Source organism: Macaca fascicularis, chromosome 16 (assembly GCF_037993035.2).
Source record: "Macaca fascicularis isolate 582-1 chromosome 16, T2T-MFA8v1.1".
Classification (NCBI taxonomy): domain Eukaryota; kingdom Metazoa; phylum Chordata; class Mammalia; order Primates; family Cercopithecidae; genus Macaca; species Macaca fascicularis.
Genome location: NC_088390.1, coordinates 81,777,106 through 81,797,718, shown reverse-complemented (window position 1 = coordinate 81,797,718; position 20,613 = coordinate 81,777,106). Strand labels below are relative to the sequence as shown.

The window sequence follows — 20,613 nt, the reverse complement described above, 5'->3', positions numbered from 1 at the left end:
AAATACTCTCTCAGATCAACCTCTGCATTTTTTAATATTTGCTGGGATTCTTTCTTTACTTCCCCTGTTACAGCCAGCGGCGCCACATGGAAGATCTTAGGTATGGCCTGAAGGAATAAACGTTGATTTGGTTTATTAGTTACCTGCAGCAGAATGTTTGGCTTTCAGAATTTGACTGAAGGACTCATTATCAGACGATTTATTTTCTTTTTGATAATACTTATCTCGGTCTAATCTTAATATTCCCCACTGGCTCACTACTTGGTCCATTTGCAGCTATGCTTGATTAGTGCCCCAATTGTCAACTTTAGAACAAAGGAATAATAATCACTTGTGCCCCTCAAATGAGCTACTAGGTCATAATTATCCAAGAAAGGTGTCACTATAAATAATCTGTCCCAGTTCTGTTGTTTTCTGCTTTTTAGCAAGTATGAAAACAGTGACCGAGCTAACCAGAACAAGGCTTTATTTTTCTTTAGTTATCCACAGATCTAGGTTGTGTCCTATATTCATGGCTGGAGACGCTTCACTACACCAGTGATTGTACTACTGCCAGTTCATCATCACCTGATACAGTATCTCAGGGTTCTCACAGAATCTTTTACCTGCAACATGCAGTTTGCATCAGTTTTATACTCTGCTTGCTCTAAGAAGCTGTGTGCAAGGTGACTGAGAGAGAGACTTCACTTTAACTTTCTTTGGGCACCATCTCCCTGCACTTTCTTTCCCAAACAAGATAGTTGGCAGCTCAGATTCTGAAAAAGGGATTCCTTTCAAGTGTAGATTAGGACTTCAGCTCTGCTCCTTAGGTTAGTTAGAAATAATGTGGAGCTATTTCTGGAGTGCTGAGCCTTGGTCATTTATTTCATTCCTGGTGGGGACCCCAGAGTGTTGGGGATCTGCAGGGGAAAGAGCCTTATGCAAGAGCGTCATCCCCACTATTTCCACCGTACGCGGCTCGGAGCTGTGATCTTTCTCTGGTTACCTGAACTTGGCGATCACAACATGGGAGTGCTGGGGGAAAGCCGCCAGTGCTTGTAGCAGTAAATGGATTGAAAAAGCAGTTCCTATGTTTACTTACTCCTGCTCTCCTGGGAGCAGACCATGGTTTAGTTTCGAGATGAGTGCACCAGCTCGAGACCAAAGAGTCTTGCTTTGCTTGCTCTTGACTGTGGAATAAGGAAGCCAGCATTCTCAGAAGACCAGAAGGGAAGGTGGGGGGAAGGGAGGGAGACAGGCCTGTTTAACCGAGAAGAGACAGGTGCCATCCCCAGGGTGAGGCCTTCCTTTCAGTGGACCGTATTTGGTGCTGGAGAAGAGCCTGTGAGGAGTGAAGGAGGAAAGGCGGAGACTGAGCGGGACTCCAGCCGGTTCCTGCACGCAGTGCACACCCAGCGGAAAGGAAGAGGAAGTGTGTTCAGGAATAGCTCAGGCAGCTGTGCCATTGGCCGACAGGCCTGTCAGTCGCCTGGGGGCTGAGGCTGAAAAGAGGAAGAAGTGGGGGGGGGGGCCGTTGCCTGGAAGGGAGGGAGGAGGGCTGAGCCAGGCCGAGCCAGGGGGCGTGGGGGCTGGGACAGCAGGCCGATTGGCAGGGCGGGGTTGCCTTCAATCCTGGCCACTTCTCTTAATCGTCCCTCTCCTGCTTCAGGGTGGCATTGTGTGTCCCAGAGTGCCGGAGCGAGTCCCAGAAGAGAGGCGAGGCTAAGCCCAGAGCGCTGGGTTGCTTCAGCAGGGAAGACTCCCTTCCCCCTGCTTCAGGCTGCTGAGCACTGAGCAGCGCTCAGAATGGAAGCCATCGCCAAATATGACTTCAAAGCTACTGCAGACGACGAGCTGAGCTTCAAAAGGGGGGACATCCTCAAGGTAAGTGCTGATGCCGAGCACAATGCTGAGATCGCTTTCCTTGTGCTCACTCACTTTCTTTCGCCCTGATTACACACAAAGAAGCTGTGTTTTTCATTGTAGACTTTCAACATTTACCATCATATTTGATCTGGAGAGCTTGAGATAGATGCTGAGTAGAATATTAAATATGACTTAAGTGAGTTGGTGTGATGTGTGGTCTTTAACTGCCTTTGTGTGAATGCTTCAAGTATTTGTTTGTCTGTTGATACTGGTAATATTTCAAGTAAAGTCAAAATAGTGTGATTGTAGAAAGGAAGTATATGAGTAGATTGATTTGCCCTGTAGAGTTTTTATTTTAAAAATAGCATTTTTTAAAAAGACCTAGACTTGAAGTATTTATGTAAAAGCATTCAGTTAGTCTTATATAGCCAAAAGATTTTGCTTTCTAGAATATGATTTTGGTAGGTTAGAAATTAATTTTCCCAATTTAGAGAGGTTGTTAGAAGTGCATACCAAAACTCATTAAAGAACCTCAGTGTATTTTTATTCTTTGTGAAAAAACAAATGGAGTTCAAAATAATAAGGTGCAACCTGCTATTGTACAAGTCAGATTTCCACTTTCTTAAAAGAAACTTGAGGAGCAATTACCCCATATTAAACTCTAATTGCACGAAAACAAACCTGCTGACAGTTTAAAAATCAGCTTCTATACCGTGTGCAGCTTATTTTGAGCCCCACTATTTATGTGAGGATTTGCTCTCCCCCAGCACATGTTAATTATGTTGTTTACCCAATTGACGGGAGCAGTTTGCCCTTTTGGATGTGTAATTTATTTTAACGAGGATGAGTGTTATCAAAGAGTATGTTAATTTTAAAGGAGGAAAGTCTGAAGCTTAATGTTTGAGTGTTTCCTGTGTCTCAAGTTTTGACATTTTTCCTTCAGAGCCTTAGACTGATTGTTGGAATTTGCTACCTCATTTGTTTACTACTCCTGAATGAAATTCTTAGAGTTTTGTAAAGAGAAAGCAAGTGGAGATGTAGAAATACAGTTCTTTATAAAAGGACATGCAGTTTTTTTACTTTTAAGTTATGTGGACTTATTGATAGTCTATTTTGCCCTCATTGCCCCAAGTGTAGAGTTCTACTCTGAAGTTAACTGCCCAGGAATTTCTTAATGTTAGAAACATAGGTTGAGCCTCATAGAAGGTGATGCTGCAGAGCCGGTTAAAGAGAAGAAAGCTCTGTGTCTGTGTGTTCATTTCAAAGCTGTGTTTGTGGCTTTTCGGGGATATTCTCAAAGTCAGCACTCAATTGTCAGGAAGCAGAAGGAACCAGCTCTAGGTTTCTATTTTCTTGGACTAGAGAAAATATGCCCAGCTAGAGATCAGGGCAAAGTTAACTTAGACTACAAAATTGCTCAGTTTTCATTGGTGTATGGGAGAGGAAATTTGATGTTTCTGTGGGTGATTACTGTTTTCCGCAGATAACCTACTTGTGATGGTATAAGACAGGCTACTCAAATGCCGCCATTTATAACCTGTACAAAAACCCTTTTGGGCCAGTATTTTTTGTTTGTGATATAAACTTAGATTTCATAAGTTTATCTTAGAAACTTGAACCTAGAAGGCTGGTAGTTCATATTTTTCTCCAAATCTGTCCCATTGCACATTAAGCACTGAAGCAACAAATTAAAACAAAACTAGGGACATGCGGTCTCTTTTTAATAATTTTTTTTTTTTTTTTTTTTTTTGAGACAGACTCTCGCTCTGTCACCCAGGCTGGAGTGTGGTGGTAAGATCTGGGCTCACTGCAGGCTTCACCTCCCAGGTTCACACCATTCTCCTGCCTCAGCCTCCCGAGTAGCTGGGACTACAGGCGCCTGCCACCACGCCCAGCTAATTTTTTGTATTTTTAGTGGAGACGGGGTTTCTCTGTGTTAGCCAGGATGGTCTCCTGACCATCTCCAGACCGTCTCCAGGATGGTCTCCTGACCTCGTGATCTGCCGTCCTCAGCCTCCCAGAGTGCTGGGATTACAGGCGTGAGCCACCGCACCCAGCCTCTTTTTAAGAATTTTTAAACAAGAACTTTCCCTGATTTCTGTCTTTGAAGTTTGTCCTAGACCTAGACCATGAACATTTTATAAATTCTTTAACTTAAATTAGTAAACTCAGGAACAAGTGTAAAAACCTTCTCTCCCATCCTTTTATTAGGGAAGAAGATACTGTTTAACGATCCCTCAGAAATTTTTATTATGGAGGAGAAAGTAAATCAGAATATTCATGTTCACTTTCAGATTTTCTTTGAGGAGACAGAAAAATACATATATGTGGTTCTTTTCAATTTGGTAGATAACTGAGATATGAAGTCATAATGCCATTATTGCTTTTGAACTATGGCCATTAGCTGTTTGTTGGTAATGTTGTGGCTTTACTCCAAAAGAAAAAAAAAAGAGTGACGATACAGTAGTTGCCCTTTGTCTCATAACTGTGTGAAATGGCTGGGTGAAGAGGAGGAACATGCTTTCTTAAAAGCTATTAGTTAAAAAAACAGAGTTTTTCTCATTTGATTCTTCCTTTGGATAGCTTTGATTTGGTAAGTCTTGAGGGTATTAATTGTAAGCCAAAACATGTTTTAAAAGTTGCTGGAATAGCATTGACCAATTTAACTTTCATTGAAATAGGCATATATATGCATGCCTCTCTTGATAAAGGAGATGTGCATATGGATATTGAATAAGTTTCATTTCAAGATAATGAAATAGAAAGGCACTTAGCCTTCACCCTCTGACTATAGTTCAGAAGGATCACATCTTCTCGTGTCTTGGAGTTCCTGGTTAACTTTTAGTTAAAAATGGTGACTCCTTTCCTCCAGCACACCCCTTCCCTACTTTCTGTCTACACATTGACCTGTTACTGTCCTGAGAAAAAGAGGAAAAAATAAAAGCATTTTCCTAAAATAGAGTTGAATGGTTCAATATGTCTGCCTTTGTTTCTCTGTCTTACAAAAGCTTGTGTTTTTCTTGGCTGGGGGAGGGAGAGGACACTGAGATGTAAAATAGAAGGAATTGCCCTTCCTCTGTAGGTTTCAGGCCTGGTGTGGTTGGAATAAATCAGAATTCCTCCCACCATTGTAGGGCAGACTTGAGACAGTCCCGGAGGTTCTCCACTGACAAGACCCCTAAATAGTCTACACTAGAGCACATGAAACTGGATGAGCTTACCTAGGAGCTGCAGCTGCCATTTAGGGGCTTATGTATACTTACTTCAAATTGTGTTGCATAGGAATTAAGAGACCATTTTGAGCTCTCAAATCTGTGCTCATTCCGTTCTAGAGCCAGCTTCTTGCTTCCTTCAACTCTAGTGGAGAGCCAGCCCTGGGTCATCTAGTTGTATTCTACCTTCTCTGGCACTAACTACCTTTACTAGTTTCTTATACTACTTTAAAAACAGGTCTTGAGTTCACATTGAGATCTTCAAACCATCCTCTGTCTTGGTAGCACTGCCTGGCCTATTTCAGTGTCACACTCACTAAGCATCTCTTGAGCCAGATACTGGGATAAGTTGCTTTGAGAGTTGGGAGAGAAATATAAGATGTTCTTAGTCCCTTCAGAAGCTCCAAAGTCTCAAGAGAACTGAGATTAATATGTGAAACTGTACAAGATGGTATATAAAAATTTTTTTAGAAAAGGGAACGATCTTTTAAAATTTCTTAAGTTAGATTTACTATTTTACAGATGAGGAAATGGTGGCCCATAGAGTTAAATGATCTATCCAAGATCACACAACTGTCATTCTTAGTAGTGATTTGTAGTAGTGATTCTTAGGAGTATTTGATGGTATGCACACTGTAACTGCTAGAGTCATTCAGGAAAGATGAGACTGGCAAGCGCTGACATCAGTCAGGTGTGTGCAGAGTTGTGACTTGAACTGAACCTTGTAAGGAGAACAAGACGTGTAGGTTAAGAGAAGGAGCACATTTCAAGGGAGACAGAAGTTGTGCTTGTTGTGTTTGAGATAGGAAGGCTGGAATAAGAATCTAGACTGACAAAGTGGAAAATAAGGTAGAGTTGGAGCGAGGTAAGAAAAGCCTAGTTAAGAGTTTGATCTGGTCCTTAAGAAGCTTCGGAAGGTTTTTAGCGATGAAGAGCGTTGTCTGTGTGTAAAGAATTGCAAGGGGGCAAGTCTGGGATCCCAAGCCTGGATGGTGTCAAGTAATCTCTATCAACCTGGGATACTAGAAATGAAGGAGGGGAGTGGTTTGAAAGATACTGAAAGGAAAAATCACAGGATTTCTGCCTGTCAGATAGAGGCATTTGAGTAAGTCTCCTAAGAAAGAAATGCCCTTTGATTATGATCCTCAATGGAGAAGATCAGTGAAGAGCCAAACCCTAGTTTGCTTGGTTAGAGTTTTCACAAGTTGTAAGTCCTGTGTTTCAGTGCACAAGTCCCATTTCAGGGGTTCTAATTACCTAATCTAAATAAAAAACCAGGTATGCTAGTACAAGCCTGAAGGCCCCACCTGCTCATGAAGCTGAGAGAGGAAGATGGCTTGAGCCCAGGAGTTGGAGCCCAACCTGGGCAACAAAGCGAGACCCCATCTCCAAATTAAAAAAAAAAAAAGAAAAGAAAAAAGGAGGTTCCCCCCACCCACTATTTTAAAGTCCTAGTATCAGTATGCTCTGTAGAAGCATTAATTTTTTTCTCCCAAAGTGCTGGAATTACAGGTGTGAGCCATTGTACCCAGCCTTTGCCTTTTGGTAAGAATTCTTATCAATCTTGTTGACTGAACCAGAATATTGCATTTAATCTTTAAGAAGGAGATTAGTTTGTGGCCAGGTGCGGTGGCTCATGCCTGAATCCCAACACTTTGGGGAGGCCGAGGCGCATGGATCATTTAAGGTCAGTAGTTCGAGACCAGCCTGGCCAACATGGTGAAACTCTGTCTCTACTAAAAATACAAAAAACAGCTGGGCCCGGTGGTGTAGGTGCATACCTGTAATCCCAGCTACTCAGGAGGGTGAGGCAGGAGAATCACTTGAACCTGGGATGTGGAGGTTGCAGTGACCTAAGATTGTGCCACTGCGCTCCAGCCTGGGCAACTGAGAGAGACTCCATCTCAAAAAAACAAACAAACAGAAAAAGGAAGGGGGCAGTTTGTTGTTTGAGTGTTCTTAAAGCAAATAATCTGCTTGCTTTTTATTATATTCATTTTGTCAGCTGAATCGTCTATTTCCACATAGGTGCTGAGAATGAACTTTCAGTTCCTATATAAATAAGACTCTTTGGGAGACTGGCTGAAGAGGATTCTTCCCCCTGGTTGGAAAAGGAAATGAGTAAGGAAATGTAGTATTCCTTCAGAATCTTTCAGTTTCACCTCTAAACCATATGGTTGAATAGCTAGTAAGTTGTTGGGGTTTTTTTGTGTTTTTTTTTTTTGGCGAAGTCTTGCTCTGTCGCCCAGGCTGGAGTGCAATCGCGCAATCTCGGCTCACTACAGCCTTTACCTCCTGGGTTCAAGCGATTGTCCTGTCTCAGCCTCCCGAGTAGGTGGGATTATAGGCGCCTGCTACCACACCTGGCTAATGTTTTGTGTTTTTAGTAGAGATGTGGTTTCACAATGTTGGCCAGGCTGGTCTTAAACTCCTGACCTCAAGTGATCCACCCGCCTTGGCCTCCCAAAGTGCTGGGATTACAGGTGTGAGCCACCAGGCCCGGCCTACTAAGTTATAGGTTATTCCTAATCTTGAGTCCTGAAAGATTGGCTTTTTTTTTTTTTTTTTTTTTTTTAAAGACAGTCTCCCTCTGTCACCAAGGCTAGAATGCAGTGGTGCCGTCATAGCTCACTGCAACCTCGGTCTCCCAGGCTCAAGCGATCCTCCCACCTCAGCCTATAGCTGGGACTACAAGCGTGTGCTACCACACCCTGCTAATTTTTGTACTTTTAGTAGAGATGGGTTTCACCAGGTTGGCCAGGTTGGTCTCGAACTCCTAGCCTCAAAATATCCACCCGCCTTGGCTAGGATTACAGGCTTGAGTCACCATGCTGGGTGAGATTGGCATTCTTTTTTTTTTTTTTTTTTTTTTTGAGACTGAGTCTGGCTCTGTCGCCCAGGCTGGAGTGCAGTGGCCGGATCTCAGCTCACTGCAAGCTCCGCCTCCCGGGTTTACGCCATTCTCCTGCCTCAGCCTCCGGAGTAGCTGGGACCACAGGCGCCCGCCACCTCACCCGGCTAGTTTTTTGTATTTTTTAGTAGAGACGGGGTTTCACCGTGTTAGCCAGGATGGTCTCGATCTCCTGACCTTGTGATCCGCCCGTCTCAGCCTCCCAAAGTGCTGGGATTACAGGCTTGAGCCACCGCGCCCGGCTGAGATTGGCATTCTTAACCCCATTTTATGGGTGCAGAAACAGGCTCAAAGCTTAAGAAACTTGCTCAGATTCACACATCTGGCAAGTGACAGAGATGGAGTCTGATCTTAGAACTTGCTGTGGTGTACCCGTCACAATACATGGATACCCCTCTTAACTGTCCCAGTATTAGCAAACTAGAAAGGTTAGGGTATCAGTAGTCTTGCTTTGTTCAACTGCCCGGCATTGCTTCCATGAGTGATTTATTGGACTTCCTGTCTAGACTAAGTTTGTCATTTTGTATGTCAGATTACCAGATATGACAAAGATTGACCCCATCCTCTGTTGACTGCAGTGTGAAGAAATGGGTACCACCATCCCATGTCTCTGGAGATTTTTACCAATGTTGTCTTTCTCACTGGTGGCTTGGTAATAGGTATCAGAACATAAAATGATCCAGCAATTATAATTTTAAGAATTTGTTCTGAGGCTGAGCACAGTGGCTCATGCCTATAATCCCAGCACTTTGGGAGGCCAAAGCAGGCAGATCACTTGAGGTCAGAGTTTGAGACCAGCCCGGCCAACATGGTGAAATCCCGTCTCTACTAAAAATACAAAAATTAGCCGGTCGTGGTGATGTTTGCCTCTAGTCCCAAGTACTCAGGAGGCTAAGGCATGAGAATCGCTTGAACTCGGGAGGCAGAGGTTACAGTGAGCCAAGATCACGCCACTTGACTCCAGCCTGGGCTACAGAGTCTCCAAAAAAATAAAAAGAATTTATTCTAAGAACCTCTTAAACAAGTTTTTTAAAGATGAAGACATAAGGATGTTTATTTCAATTATCTATGTGCCACCTAGAAAAAATTTTTTCTGCCAATACTATCAATTGTAAGATGCATTTTAGAGATGTTAAGACATGTAAAAGTGGCATGCATCTTCCAGTTGATGACATTGCCATACTAGACAAAAAACAAAACCAATTAGTGGGGTTTACAGAAGTAGATAATGGCACCTATTAAGTGGAATACCATGAAGGTGTTAATGTTGATCTATATTAACACAGAATAATGCCTACACTTGCACAGAGAAATGTTTAAATGGATCCTGTTTTAATAAGTAATAATATAACTAACATATTAAATACTTAGCATGCCCTTGCACTAAGCTAAGTATTCAACTTCCCTTCTTTTTTAATCTCACACAAATCCTGTAAAGGCAGATGCTGTTATCCTCATTTTACTGACAAAAAAATCTGAGGCTTAGATTGAATAGTTTGCCCAAATTCACAAGTTAGGATTCAGATCCAGTCTGTTTTAGTCCTAATTTTATGTTCTTTTTTTCTTTCTTTCTTTCTTTCTTTTTTATTTTTTTATTTTTTTTAATTTTTGAGACGGAGTTTCACTCTTGTTGCTCAGGCTGGAGTGCAATGGCACGATCTCAGCTCACTGCAACCTCTGCCTCTGTGGTTCAAGTGATTCTCCTGCCTCAGCCTCCTGAGTAGTTGGGATTACAAGCATCTGCCACCATGCCCAGCTAATTTTTGTATTTTTAGTAGAGACAAGGTTTCACCATGTTGGCCAGGCTGGTTTCAAACTCCTGACCTCAGGTGATCTGCCTGCCTTAGCCTCCCAAAGGGCTGGGATTACAGATGTGAGCCATCACGGCTGGCCTTATTTTCATTTTTGAAACAGAGTCTTGCTCTGTCACCCAGGCTGGAATGCAGTGGCATGATCTTGACTCACTGCAACCTGAGCCTCTCGGGCTGAAGGAATCCTCCTACCTCAGCCTCCTGAATAGGTGGGACTACAGGTGTACAGGTGTGCACTACCACACCTGGATAATTTAAATTTTTTGTTTGTTTGCCTTTTTTTTTTTTTTTTTGTAGAGCCAGGAGGTCTCACTGTGTTGCCGAGGCTGGTCTCGAACTCCTGGGCTCAAGCGATCCGCCTGCCTCCCAAAGTGCTGGGATTACTGATATGAGCTACTGCACCCAGCCTCTGTAAATAAAGCCTTTCTGTACACAAATGAGGTCAAACTAGAGCTAGAGAGAGAGGCCATTTAGGAAAAAATGCTGTCTTTTCCTCTTTGTTTATTATGTACGTAGATCTCTTTCTGAATGCTCTCCCAAGAAGTAACTGATTTTCAGGTGATTTTTACTCTTTATTCTCTTTTGAATTACTTAACATATGTATCAGTTTTATTATTTATTTTATTTTATGTTATTTTGATACAAGAGTCTCTGTTGCCCAGGCTGGAGTACAGTGGCGCGATCTCAGCTCACCGCAGCCTCCCCCTCCTGGGTTCAAGCGATTCTCCTTCCTCAGCCTCTTGAGTAGCTGGGATTACAGGCACACGCCACCACACCTGGCTGATTTTTTGTATTTTTAGTAGAGATGGGATTTTACCATGTTGGCCAGGCTGGTCTCAAACTCCCAACCTCAGGTGATCCACCTGCCTCGGCCTCCCAAAGTGCTGGGATTACAGGCGTGAGCCACCCTGCCCAGCTATCAGTTTTTTTTTTTTTTTTTTTTTTGAGACGGAGTCTCGCTCTGTCGCCCAGGCTGGAGTGCAGTGGCGCGATCTCGGCTCACTGCAAGCTCCGCCTCCTGAGTTCACGCCATTCTCCTGCCTCAGCCTCCCGAGTAGCTGGGACTACAGGCGCCCACAACCGCGCCCGGCTAATTTTTTGTATTTTTAGTAGAGACGGGGTTTCACCGTGGTCTCGATCTCCTGACCTTGTGATCTGCCCGCCTCGGCCTCCCAAAGTGCGCTATCAGTTTTATTAAAACAAAAAAGTTACATTCAGATAGTAAGCAGTTTACATTCTGCATCTAGTTTACCTTGAAGGATATTCTAGGAAGGTGAAGTGCTCTGCTGAGGAGTGGTTTTGTTTTTTAAGGGTTGAGGTTTAACCTGATTTTAAATCTTTCAGGCCGCAGATCACTGTGACTGTGCTCAGTGTCATAAAACTTTGAGACATTTGAAAAAGTGACCCAAAATGACTTTTTGAGGAAAATCTTTGTCCTTTTGGCAGCTACTCCCTTAATTTTACCTCCTTCTGGATGTGGAATGAGAGACATCTGAAGTATTGTAAAGAATACTGGCTCTAGGCGAGACCTGCCTGCTTGGAATCCCAGCTCTGTCACAGGCAGATCTGGCATTGCGATGTTGGGCAATTTACTTGGGCAATTTACGGGATGGCTTTGTGTTTTGGTTCTGACATCTGCAAAATGGGAACAATAGTCACCTACCTTCCTGGGGTCATAGTGAATATTAAAAGAGCCAATATGTTGGTGTTTTTTGTTGTTTTCTTTTTGGGAAGGAGTCTCGGCTCTGTCACCCAGGCTGTAGTGCAGTGGCGCTATCCTGGCTCACTGCAACCTCTGCCTCCTGGGTTCAGGCAGTCTTCTGCTTCAGCCTCTTGAGTAGCCGGGACTACGGGAGTACGCCACCACACCCAGCTAATTTTTGTATTTTTAGTAGATGGGGTTTCACCATATTGGCCAGGCTGGTCTCGAACTCCTGACGTTGTGATCCGCCTGCCTCAGCCTCCCAAAGTGTTGGGATTACAGGTGTGAGCCACGTGCCCAGCCTATGTTGGTGTTTTTAAAGCAGTAACTAGCATAAAGTCAACAGTAATTGCTAGCTTTTAGTTTTATTAATGCTATTCAGGTATACAACATTGATAAGAGGTGATTAGTCCAGACCCCGGGTTCAGGAAACTATTGAGTCACATGACTCTACCCATAAAACTGGCCAAAGGTTACCTGCTATTACCTCAGACTCAGAACTGTTCCAACCCTGTCCCAGAGCTTAGCTGAAAGCACTGTATTGTTGGAGGGGTTTTCTCTGTTCTTACACATCTATAACAAATAGATGGATACCTATGCTGTGTCTTATTGGCGGCCTCTTTTATAAGTTTCTTTAGTTTACCGAAGCTTTGGGATTGTGCAATTGCCTAACAGTAAGGAATGTTTGAAAAAACAGCCTTGGCCTTGGGGAAAACTCATACTATTTACTGTAAGGATATTAAGGACGATTTCATTATCTCTAACTGCCCTCAATGAGAAGCCATGGGTAAACATTCTCTGTAGTCTCAATAGTGAGAATAGATGTATTTTTCCCAAACAACTTTTTTTTTTTTTTGAGACGGAGTCTCGCTCTGTCGCCCAGGCTGGAGTGCAGTGGCCGGATCTCAGCTCACTGCAAGCTCCGCCTCCCGGGTTTACGCCATTCTCCTGCCTCAGCCTCCCGAGTAGCTGGGACTACAGGCGCCCGCCACCTCGCCCGGCTAGTTTTTTGTATTTTTAGTAGAGACGGGGTTTCACCGTGTTAGCCAGGATGGTCTCGATCTCCTGACCTTGTGATCCGCCCGTCTCGGCCTCCCAAAGTGCTGGGATTACAGGCTTGAGCCACCGCGCCCGGCCCCAAACAACTTTAAAAAAATCTTAAGGATGCTATAGATAATGCTTAATATTTCCTTCTTTATTAGAAAGTTTAGCCCACCTTGGTCCAGTTTCTACAGTAGTTCTTATACTTTTTGTCCTAACATTTTTATCAAAAGAACTACATATTGAGTGTCCCTAATCCAAAGATCTGAAATCTGAAACTTTTTTGAGCGCCAACATGGCACTCAAAGGAAGTACTTATTGGAGCATTTTAGATTTTCAGATTTAGAGATGCAGAACCCATATAAATGCAAATATTCCAAAATGCAGAAAACTCTGAAATGCCTCTGGTCCCTTATTTCAGGTAAGGGATATACAACCTGTATTAATTATTAGCAGTAAAATATTGAAAGTTTTTTTCCTCATTTTAACAGTGGCTTTTATTTTCAACTAATTTATTCTTTAGTTTAACAGTGGAGTTTTTATTCCTTTTTTTTTGAAGGACTTTTTTTTTTTTTTTTTTTTTTTTTTTTGGAGACGGCATCTCGCTCTGTCGCCAGGCTGGTGCAGTGACGTGATCTCGGCTTACCACAACCTCTGCCTCCCAGGTTCAAGCGATTTTCCTGCCTCAGCCTCCTGAGTAGCTGGGACTACAGGCAGGCGCCTCCACGCCCAACTAATTTTTGTATTTTTAGTAGAGACGGGGTTTCACCATGTTGGCCAGGATGGTCTCGATCTCTTGACACTGTAATCCACCTGCCTCAGCCTCCCAAAGTGCTGGGATTACAGGAACCCAGGACTTTTAAAATCTAGGTTTAACAAAATGGCAAAAGCCCTTGGTAAATTTGAAAAATACAAGAGCATCAGTTTTAGTTATGCAGTGAAAAAAATGTATTTTGGACCTAAAACTGTAGGATTCACTGAGAACAAGAAAGGGGTATGTGTTTTGGGAAATTTTGATCATTTCATGTCTCATCACTGTCACCAGGGCTAGAATGCAATGGCGTGATCTTGGCTCATTGCAAATTCCGCGTCCCGGGTTCAAGCAATTCTTCTGCCTCAGCCTCCCGAGTAGCTGGGATTTCGGGTGCCCGCCACCATGCCTGGCTAATTTTTTTGTATTTTTAGTAGAGACGAAGGTTTCACTGTGTTGGCCAGGCTGGTCTTGAACTTCTGACCTTGTGATCTGCCCACCTCCACCTCCCAAAGTGCTGGGATGAGCCACTACACCTGGCGTATCTTTATTTTCATAGGTAACTATGAAGAGGAGTTTGAGAAGGAATGCTGGGGAAAAAGAATATATTTAGATTATTTTATTAGCAATATTTCCACTTCACTGTAACATTTAAAGTTACTTTAGCATACATTAATAGATAGGAAACTCAAAATTCTGCATAAGTCCCTCTATTCCAGTATTTTTACTATTTCAGATTTCTCTTAAGCTTTATCACTATGTATACATTTTTATAATCCTGTAATTGTAGTGAATTTAAAATGTTACCATTTTCCATATTAGTTTTACTAATTATTTTCAGTGGCTGTATAATATATCAGGTTAATGTTCTGTAATTGACTTAACTATTTCCCTATTGCTATACATTTCACTTGTTTCTGTTAATAATTTAGTTCATAATCTCAAGGGAGGTTTTGATATATGTATTGTCCTATTGTCTGAATGGCTGAACAAATGATTACCTACTTAAGATGACCTTATATGAGAATGGCCCATAATCCCTAGCCAGAATACATAATAATAGCACAGCTAATGTTTGCTTCATTCTCTAGTCTCCTTTAACAATAGAACATTATTTCAAAGTTTGACAGTGTTTTATAGGACTATGTTAACCAGATTTGTGAGATGGTTAAACATCTTTCCCTCAGCATGTAAGATGCTTGACACAGTTTTTGGCCGCATGTTTTATTTTATGCTATTTTTTTAGGTGGTTAATTTCCTTTTTCTATAGCTTTGTCAGGTTAAATTCATAAGTGATTATGATAGCAGAGAAATCTGGCATGTATTCATAATTTAATTTGTCTTTGCACTAAATGAATATTTTCTAGAGGGAGACCATCCATCCTAACTCAGGCTTGGAACAAGACGGGAAGACAGACAAACCAGTCTTTGTTTAGTTTGTGTTGCAAATGTTTAGCTTTAAGCCAGGAGGCCCTGCTGAGAACTTTTGAGAAGAAAGTATTGTAACTTAATGCAACATCCTCACTCACATATACTGCAATATAAAGAAAGAAGAGTGTGATGTTGGGTAACAGTTGGTTTTCTCTGGATGTAGGGATTATGGAGAACTTTAACTTTCTGTATTGTGCATTTCTATAATAGTGTTTTTTTTTTTTTTTAAACTACAAGCTATTAGTTTTGTAATCAGAAAAAGCAGTAAAAAAAACACTACAGTAGTTTCAGTAGTTTTCCAGATGTCAGTTTGCAGGTCAACAAATATTTTAGGGCCATTTTGCTGTCTAACAAGGAAAGAAAAAATCACTGTGCACAGCTTCATGGAGCAAATTCGTTTCCTACTAAAACTCTTCTTGGTGTAGACAGTACCTCGTCTTCCACACTATATGAGGTTATTACATAGAAATTTTGTAGCATCTAATATGATAAACTAGAAACATGACATGTTCAGCTGTTTTCTCTACGAATAAACAGATTGGCCCTAAAACTGGTCTTGCTATCTAGATTTCTAGTTATATCTCAATTATCTTTTCCCCACATGGGATGTGAAAGTAATGTTATATGCTTTCTTGTATACGTACTTTTGATTTAGGTCAGTCTCCACACTGCATTAAAATTACTAATGAAACAAATTGCAGTTTTCCAGAGGTTCATGTTTCCGTTTCTCCTTCCTTGGCTTTCCTGCATTTTTAGCCCCAGTCAAAATTCTATTTATTATGTATCAACTTTTATAAAATGCTTGACTTTGAAAAGTATAATTAAAAGACAAAGATATGAAATTAATAGTGGGTTTTAGCTATCTATCATTCATTAAGAAATCAAGTGACCAGGTAAGGTGGCCTGTAATCCTAGCACTTTGGGAGGCTGAAATGGGAGGACAGCTTGAGCTCAGGAGTTCGAGACCAGCCTGGGCAACATGCAAGACCTTGTCTGTACTAAAAATCAAAAAAATTAGCCAGGTGTGGTGGTGCATGCCTGTAGTCCCAGCTACTTGGGAGGCTAAGGTGGGAAGACTGCTTGAGCCCAGGAGGCAGAGACTACAGTGAGCTATGTTTGCCCCACTGTATTGCCCCACTGTACTCCAGCCTGGGTGACAGTGTGTGACCCTGTCTTTCTTTTTTTTAATGGAAATCAAATGTCTTCTTTATTTAATTCTTTTAAAATTTTTATTAGACTCATTTAATAGAAAAAGCATAAAAGAAATTAGGTCATAATTCCCTCCTGATGCCCAGATAACAATTTTGAAATTAAATAAGCAAATAAATGTCTCACTCATCATTAGAAAATTTATATGACAAACCTTCTTCCCAAAGAAAATCACTATTCAGATTTTCTGTAACCTTTCAGAAAAAACATTTAATGCATATAGCCATAGTTACTTTTATTGCAGTTCGTTGGTACAATAAAACATAACAGTGAAACCATATTCAGAATTTTACAATGAAAGTAAGCAGATACTTCATCTTTGGAGAGAAGAATGGCATTTCTGTTGAAGTGTACCTCTTTAGAAAATGGTAGTAGCTCAGAGGATTTCTATACCAGGCTCTTAGAGAAGATACAATGATTAAGACTTTTCTTAGCCAGGCACGGTGGCTCACGCCTGCAATCACAGCACTCTGGGAGGCCGAGGCAGGCGGATCACAAGGTCAGGAGATCAAGACCATCCTGGCTAACACGATGAAACCCCGTCTCTACTAAAAATACAAAAAAAAAAATTAGTCGGGCGCGGTGGCGGGCACCTGTAGTCCCAGCTATTCGGGAGGCTGAGGCAGGAGAATGGTGTGAACCTGGGAGGCGGAGCTTGCAGTGAGCTGAGATCGCGCCACTGCACTCCAGCCTGGGAGACAGCGAGACTCTGCCTCAAAAAAAAAAAAAAAAAGAAAAAGAAAATCGCATTAAAGCTAAGTCAGAATAGATTGTGAACCGAAATTTGTGTGAATTTTCCAAAACATTGTGCTGAAGTAGTCCACGTCATATATCCCAATGAATTTGTAACTAATGGCCTCATTTAATGCTAGAAGTGAGAATTGGTAGACTCTACAAGCCTTCCCTTAATTAATTGGTCTCCTTCTATACTTAGGTTACCAGTACAGAAGAACTAATACTTTAGTGTTCGTAAACTTGGAGAAAGTCACACTGTATCTGCTCAGAGGCCTGTCATCTGCCTTCTTTAAGCTTGTAATAGAATTACACCCACCTGAACAGTTGTTATCTTTAAAGTTCTTAGTAGTAATTTTCATGTTTAGCTATGAATTTTTTAGTGTTATATGTTCACGTGTGAAATTTCTATATTTTTCTCTCACTTCATCCCTTCCCTGTTAGATATTAAAGGCCTGGCAAAAAGGATATGCCTCTCACCTGCATATCCTCAGGTGACCTCATGAAAAATTATTCTTGTATAACTTGCTTTTGGGTTTGGGTGTTTGTTTGTTTGAGACAGTCTCACTCTGTTACCCAGGCTAGAATGCAGTGGCTAAATCTCGGCTCACTACAACCTCCGCCCTCCTTGGATTCTCCTCCCTCAGCCTCCCAAGTAGCTGGGATTACAGGTGCCCACCACCACGCTCAACTAATTTTTGTATTTTTAGTAGAGATGGTGTTTCATCATGTTGGCCAGGCTGGCTTGAACTCCTGACTGCAGGTGATCCCCCCCGACCTCCACCTCCCAAAGTGCTGGAATTACAGGCGTGAGCCACTGCACCTGGCCCAGGTTTGGGTTTTATATTGTCAACTGAAACTAAGGCTGTTGGGGCAGAAATGATTTCATAAAGGTTTATTGGAAGGCCTGGCAAATGAGAATCGACGTGGGAAGACACACCAGCAGACTTGGGGGTTGTTCTGAAGCCTGTCCCAAGGTGAAAGATTTTTTTTGTTTTGCTGTTTGTTTCTTCGTAGGTTGTTTTCTTTTTTAGAGTTTTGGTCTCTCGTCCAGGCTAGAGTGTAGTGGCGTGATCTTGGCTCAGTGCAACCTCTGCCTCCCAGGTTCAAGCAGTTCTCCCACCTCAGCCTCCCTAGTAGCTGGGACTACAGGCGGGTGCCATCACACCCAGCTAATTTTTGTACTTTTAGTAGAGACAGAGTTTCACCATGTTGGCCGGGCTGGTCTGTAACTCCAGACCTCAAGTGATCCACCTGCCTCAGCCTCCCAAAGTACTGGGATTACAGGTGTGAGCCACCACATCCGGCCTTTTTTTTTTTTGGAGACAGGGTCTCGCTCTGTTGCCTCGGCTGGAGTGCAGCCTCAACTTCCTAGGCTCAAGCAATTCACCTACCTCAGCCTCCTGAGTAGCTGGGACAACAGGTGAGCACCACCATGCCCAGCTAACTTTTTGTATTTTGTAGAAACAAGATCCCGCCATGTTGCCCAGGCTGGTCTCGAACTCATGGCCTCAAGCAGTCCTCCCGCCTTGACCTCACAAAGTGTTGAGATTGCAGGCATGAACCACTGCGCCTGGCCGCTTTTTGTTTGTAATAGAAATGGGGCATCATTCTGTCACCCCAGACTGAAGTGCAGTGGCCCCACCATAGCTCATTGCAGCCTCGAACTCCTGGGCTCAGGTGATCGTCTCACTTCAGCCTCCTGAGTAGCTGGGACTACAGATGTCCACCACCGCACCCTGTATTTGAAAACTGTAACTTTTAATATATATATATATTTTTTTTTTGGTAGAGAGGGGGTCACTATGTTTCCCAGGCTGGTCTTGAGTGATCCTCCCACCTCAGCCTCCCAAGTAGCTGAGATTATAGATGTGAGTCACTGGGCCCAGCTGTGAAGGTCTGTTTTATGTTTTTGAGACAGGATCTGGCTCTGTTACCCAGGCTGGAGTGCAGTGGTACAGTCATGGCTCAGTACAGCCCCAACATTCTAGGCTAGTTGATCTTCCCACCCTAGTCTCTGGAACTACAGGTGTCCACCCCCATGCCCAACTCTTTTTTTTTTTTTTTTGTAGGGATGGAGTCTCATTATGTTGCCCAGGCTTGTCTCAAACTTCTGGACTCAAGCCGTCCTCTCACCTTGGCCTCCCAAAGCGCTGGGATTACAGATTACAGGTGTGAGCCACCTTGCCTGGCCTGTGAAAGGTTTTTAGGAAAGTTTAAAAGAAGGGAGGATACTCCTGAAACCAGAGTTGTCTTATTTCCATTGGATAGTAAATATGTAAGTTATAATCATTGGTTACAGATTATGTCATACAGGCTAAAAATGTCTATGTGCAAGACAATCGGTAGAAGTTCATGCTTCGGCTAATCTTTTTTGTTTTGTTTTTTGAGACAGAGTCTCGCTTGCTCTGTTTCCCAGGCTGAAATGCAGCAGTGCAGTCTCAGCTCACTGCAGCTTCCACCTCCCGCATTCAAGAGATTTTCTTGCCTCAACCTCCCGAGTAGCTGGGGTTACAGGGGCATGCCACCAGGCCCGGGTAATTTTTTATTTTATTTTATTATTATTATTATTATTATTTTTGAGATGCAGTCTCTTTCTGTCACCCAGACTGGAGTGCAGTGGCACGATCTCGGCTCACTGCAACCTCCGCTTCCCAGGTTCAAGCAATTCTCCTGCCTCAGCCTCCCAAGTAGCTGGGACTATAGGCACATGCCGCCACGCCTGGCTAATTTCTTGTATTTTAGTAGAGATGGGGTTTAACCATGTTGTCCAGGCTGGTCTCGAACTCCTGAGCTCAGCCAATCTGCCTGCCTCGGCCTCCCAAAGTGCTGGGATTACAGGCCTGAGCCATTGCACCCATCCAGGCCCAGGTAATTTTTGTATTTTTTGTAGAGATGAGGTTTCACCATATTTGCCAAGATGGTCTCAAACTCCTGACCTCAGGTAATCTGCCTGCCTCAGCCTCCCAAAGTGTTGGGATTACAGGTGTGAGCCACTGTGCCGGCTGATTTCTATTTTCATTGTAGTTGTAGAACATACTTTTGTATGATTTTAATCCTTTCAGATTTATTGGGGCTCGTTTTATGGCCTACCATCTGGTTTTTCCTGGAGAATGTTCTCCTACGCGCTTGAGATAGATTTTTATTCTGCTGTTGTTGGGTAGAGTCTTCTATAGATGTTGTTAGATCTCTTGGTTAATACTTTCTCTTTTTTTTTTTTTTCTGAAAGTTGTTTTCAAATGGATTTAACTACAATGAAATTCATCATAATTCATAATCAGCAATTATAGGAAAGAATAACGTGAGCTTTTGTGGACTTATATCCAATTGAGAACATGAAAGATCAGACATAGAATGTGATGTGATGACTGGCATGAGAAGTATAGTGATAGAATTATGTAGGTCAGGCTAGCTGGCTCACATCTGTATTCCTAGCACTTTGGGAGGCTGAGGCAGGAATAGCGCTTAAAGCCAGGAGTTTGAGACCAGCCTGGGCAACAAAGTGAGACCCCTATGTCTTCCAAAAAAAAAAAAAAAGCAAATAGTTTAAATTAGTCAATCGTGGTGGCATACATCTGCAGTCCCAGCTACTCAGGAGGCTGAGGCAGGAGGATGACTTGAGTTCAGGAGTTTGAGGCTGCAGTGAACCGTGATCTCACCACTCTACTGTAGCCTGAGCGACTGAATGAGGCCCCTTATCTCAAAAAAGAAAAAGAAACAGAATTATTTAAATGCATGAATCCAAATGCTGTGCAGACAGCATATGCCATGTAGAGTTATTTGAGAATGTCATGATAGTAGTAGCTTTTTTTTTTCTTCTTTTCTTGAGACAGAGTCTTGCTCTGTCGCCCAGGTTGGGAGTGCAGTGGCGTGATCGTGGCTCACTGCAGCCTCAATCTGCTGGGCTCCAGCAGTCTTCCCACATCAGCCTCCTGAGTAGCTGGGACTACAGGTATGTGCCACCACAC

General features: G+C 42.6%; 1 protein-coding gene and 1 long non-coding RNA gene across 6 annotated transcripts in view; one reads left to right on the top strand and one right to left on the bottom strand.

The window, feature by feature from the left end:
* GRB2 (growth factor receptor bound protein 2) overlaps positions 1 to 20,613 on the top strand; it is an 87,991-nt gene that overhangs the window by 11,985 nt on the left and 55,393 nt on the right. For 3 of the 5 annotated variants that reach the window (XM_045376710.2, XM_065531992.1, XM_065531993.1), the window contains one exon: positions 1,649 to 1,863. In XM_045376710.2, the coding sequence (XP_045232645.1) occupies positions 1,786 to 1,863 (78 nt within the window). In that variant the 5' untranslated portion in view covers positions 1,649 to 1,785. Of the gene's footprint in view, positions 1 to 1,648; positions 1,864 to 7,085; positions 7,179 to 20,613 lie in introns of all 5 variants that reach the window. The other 2 variants (XM_074020465.1, XM_074020466.1) reach the window with 1 other exon arrangement.
* Positions 16 to 1,237, bottom strand: LOC135967774 (uncharacterized). Its single transcript, XR_010582010.2, has 2 exons — positions 1,082 to 1,237; positions 16 to 107 (listed from the first exon to the last, which is right to left on the bottom strand). It is a non-coding gene; the product is annotated as an uncharacterized lncRNA (long non-coding RNA).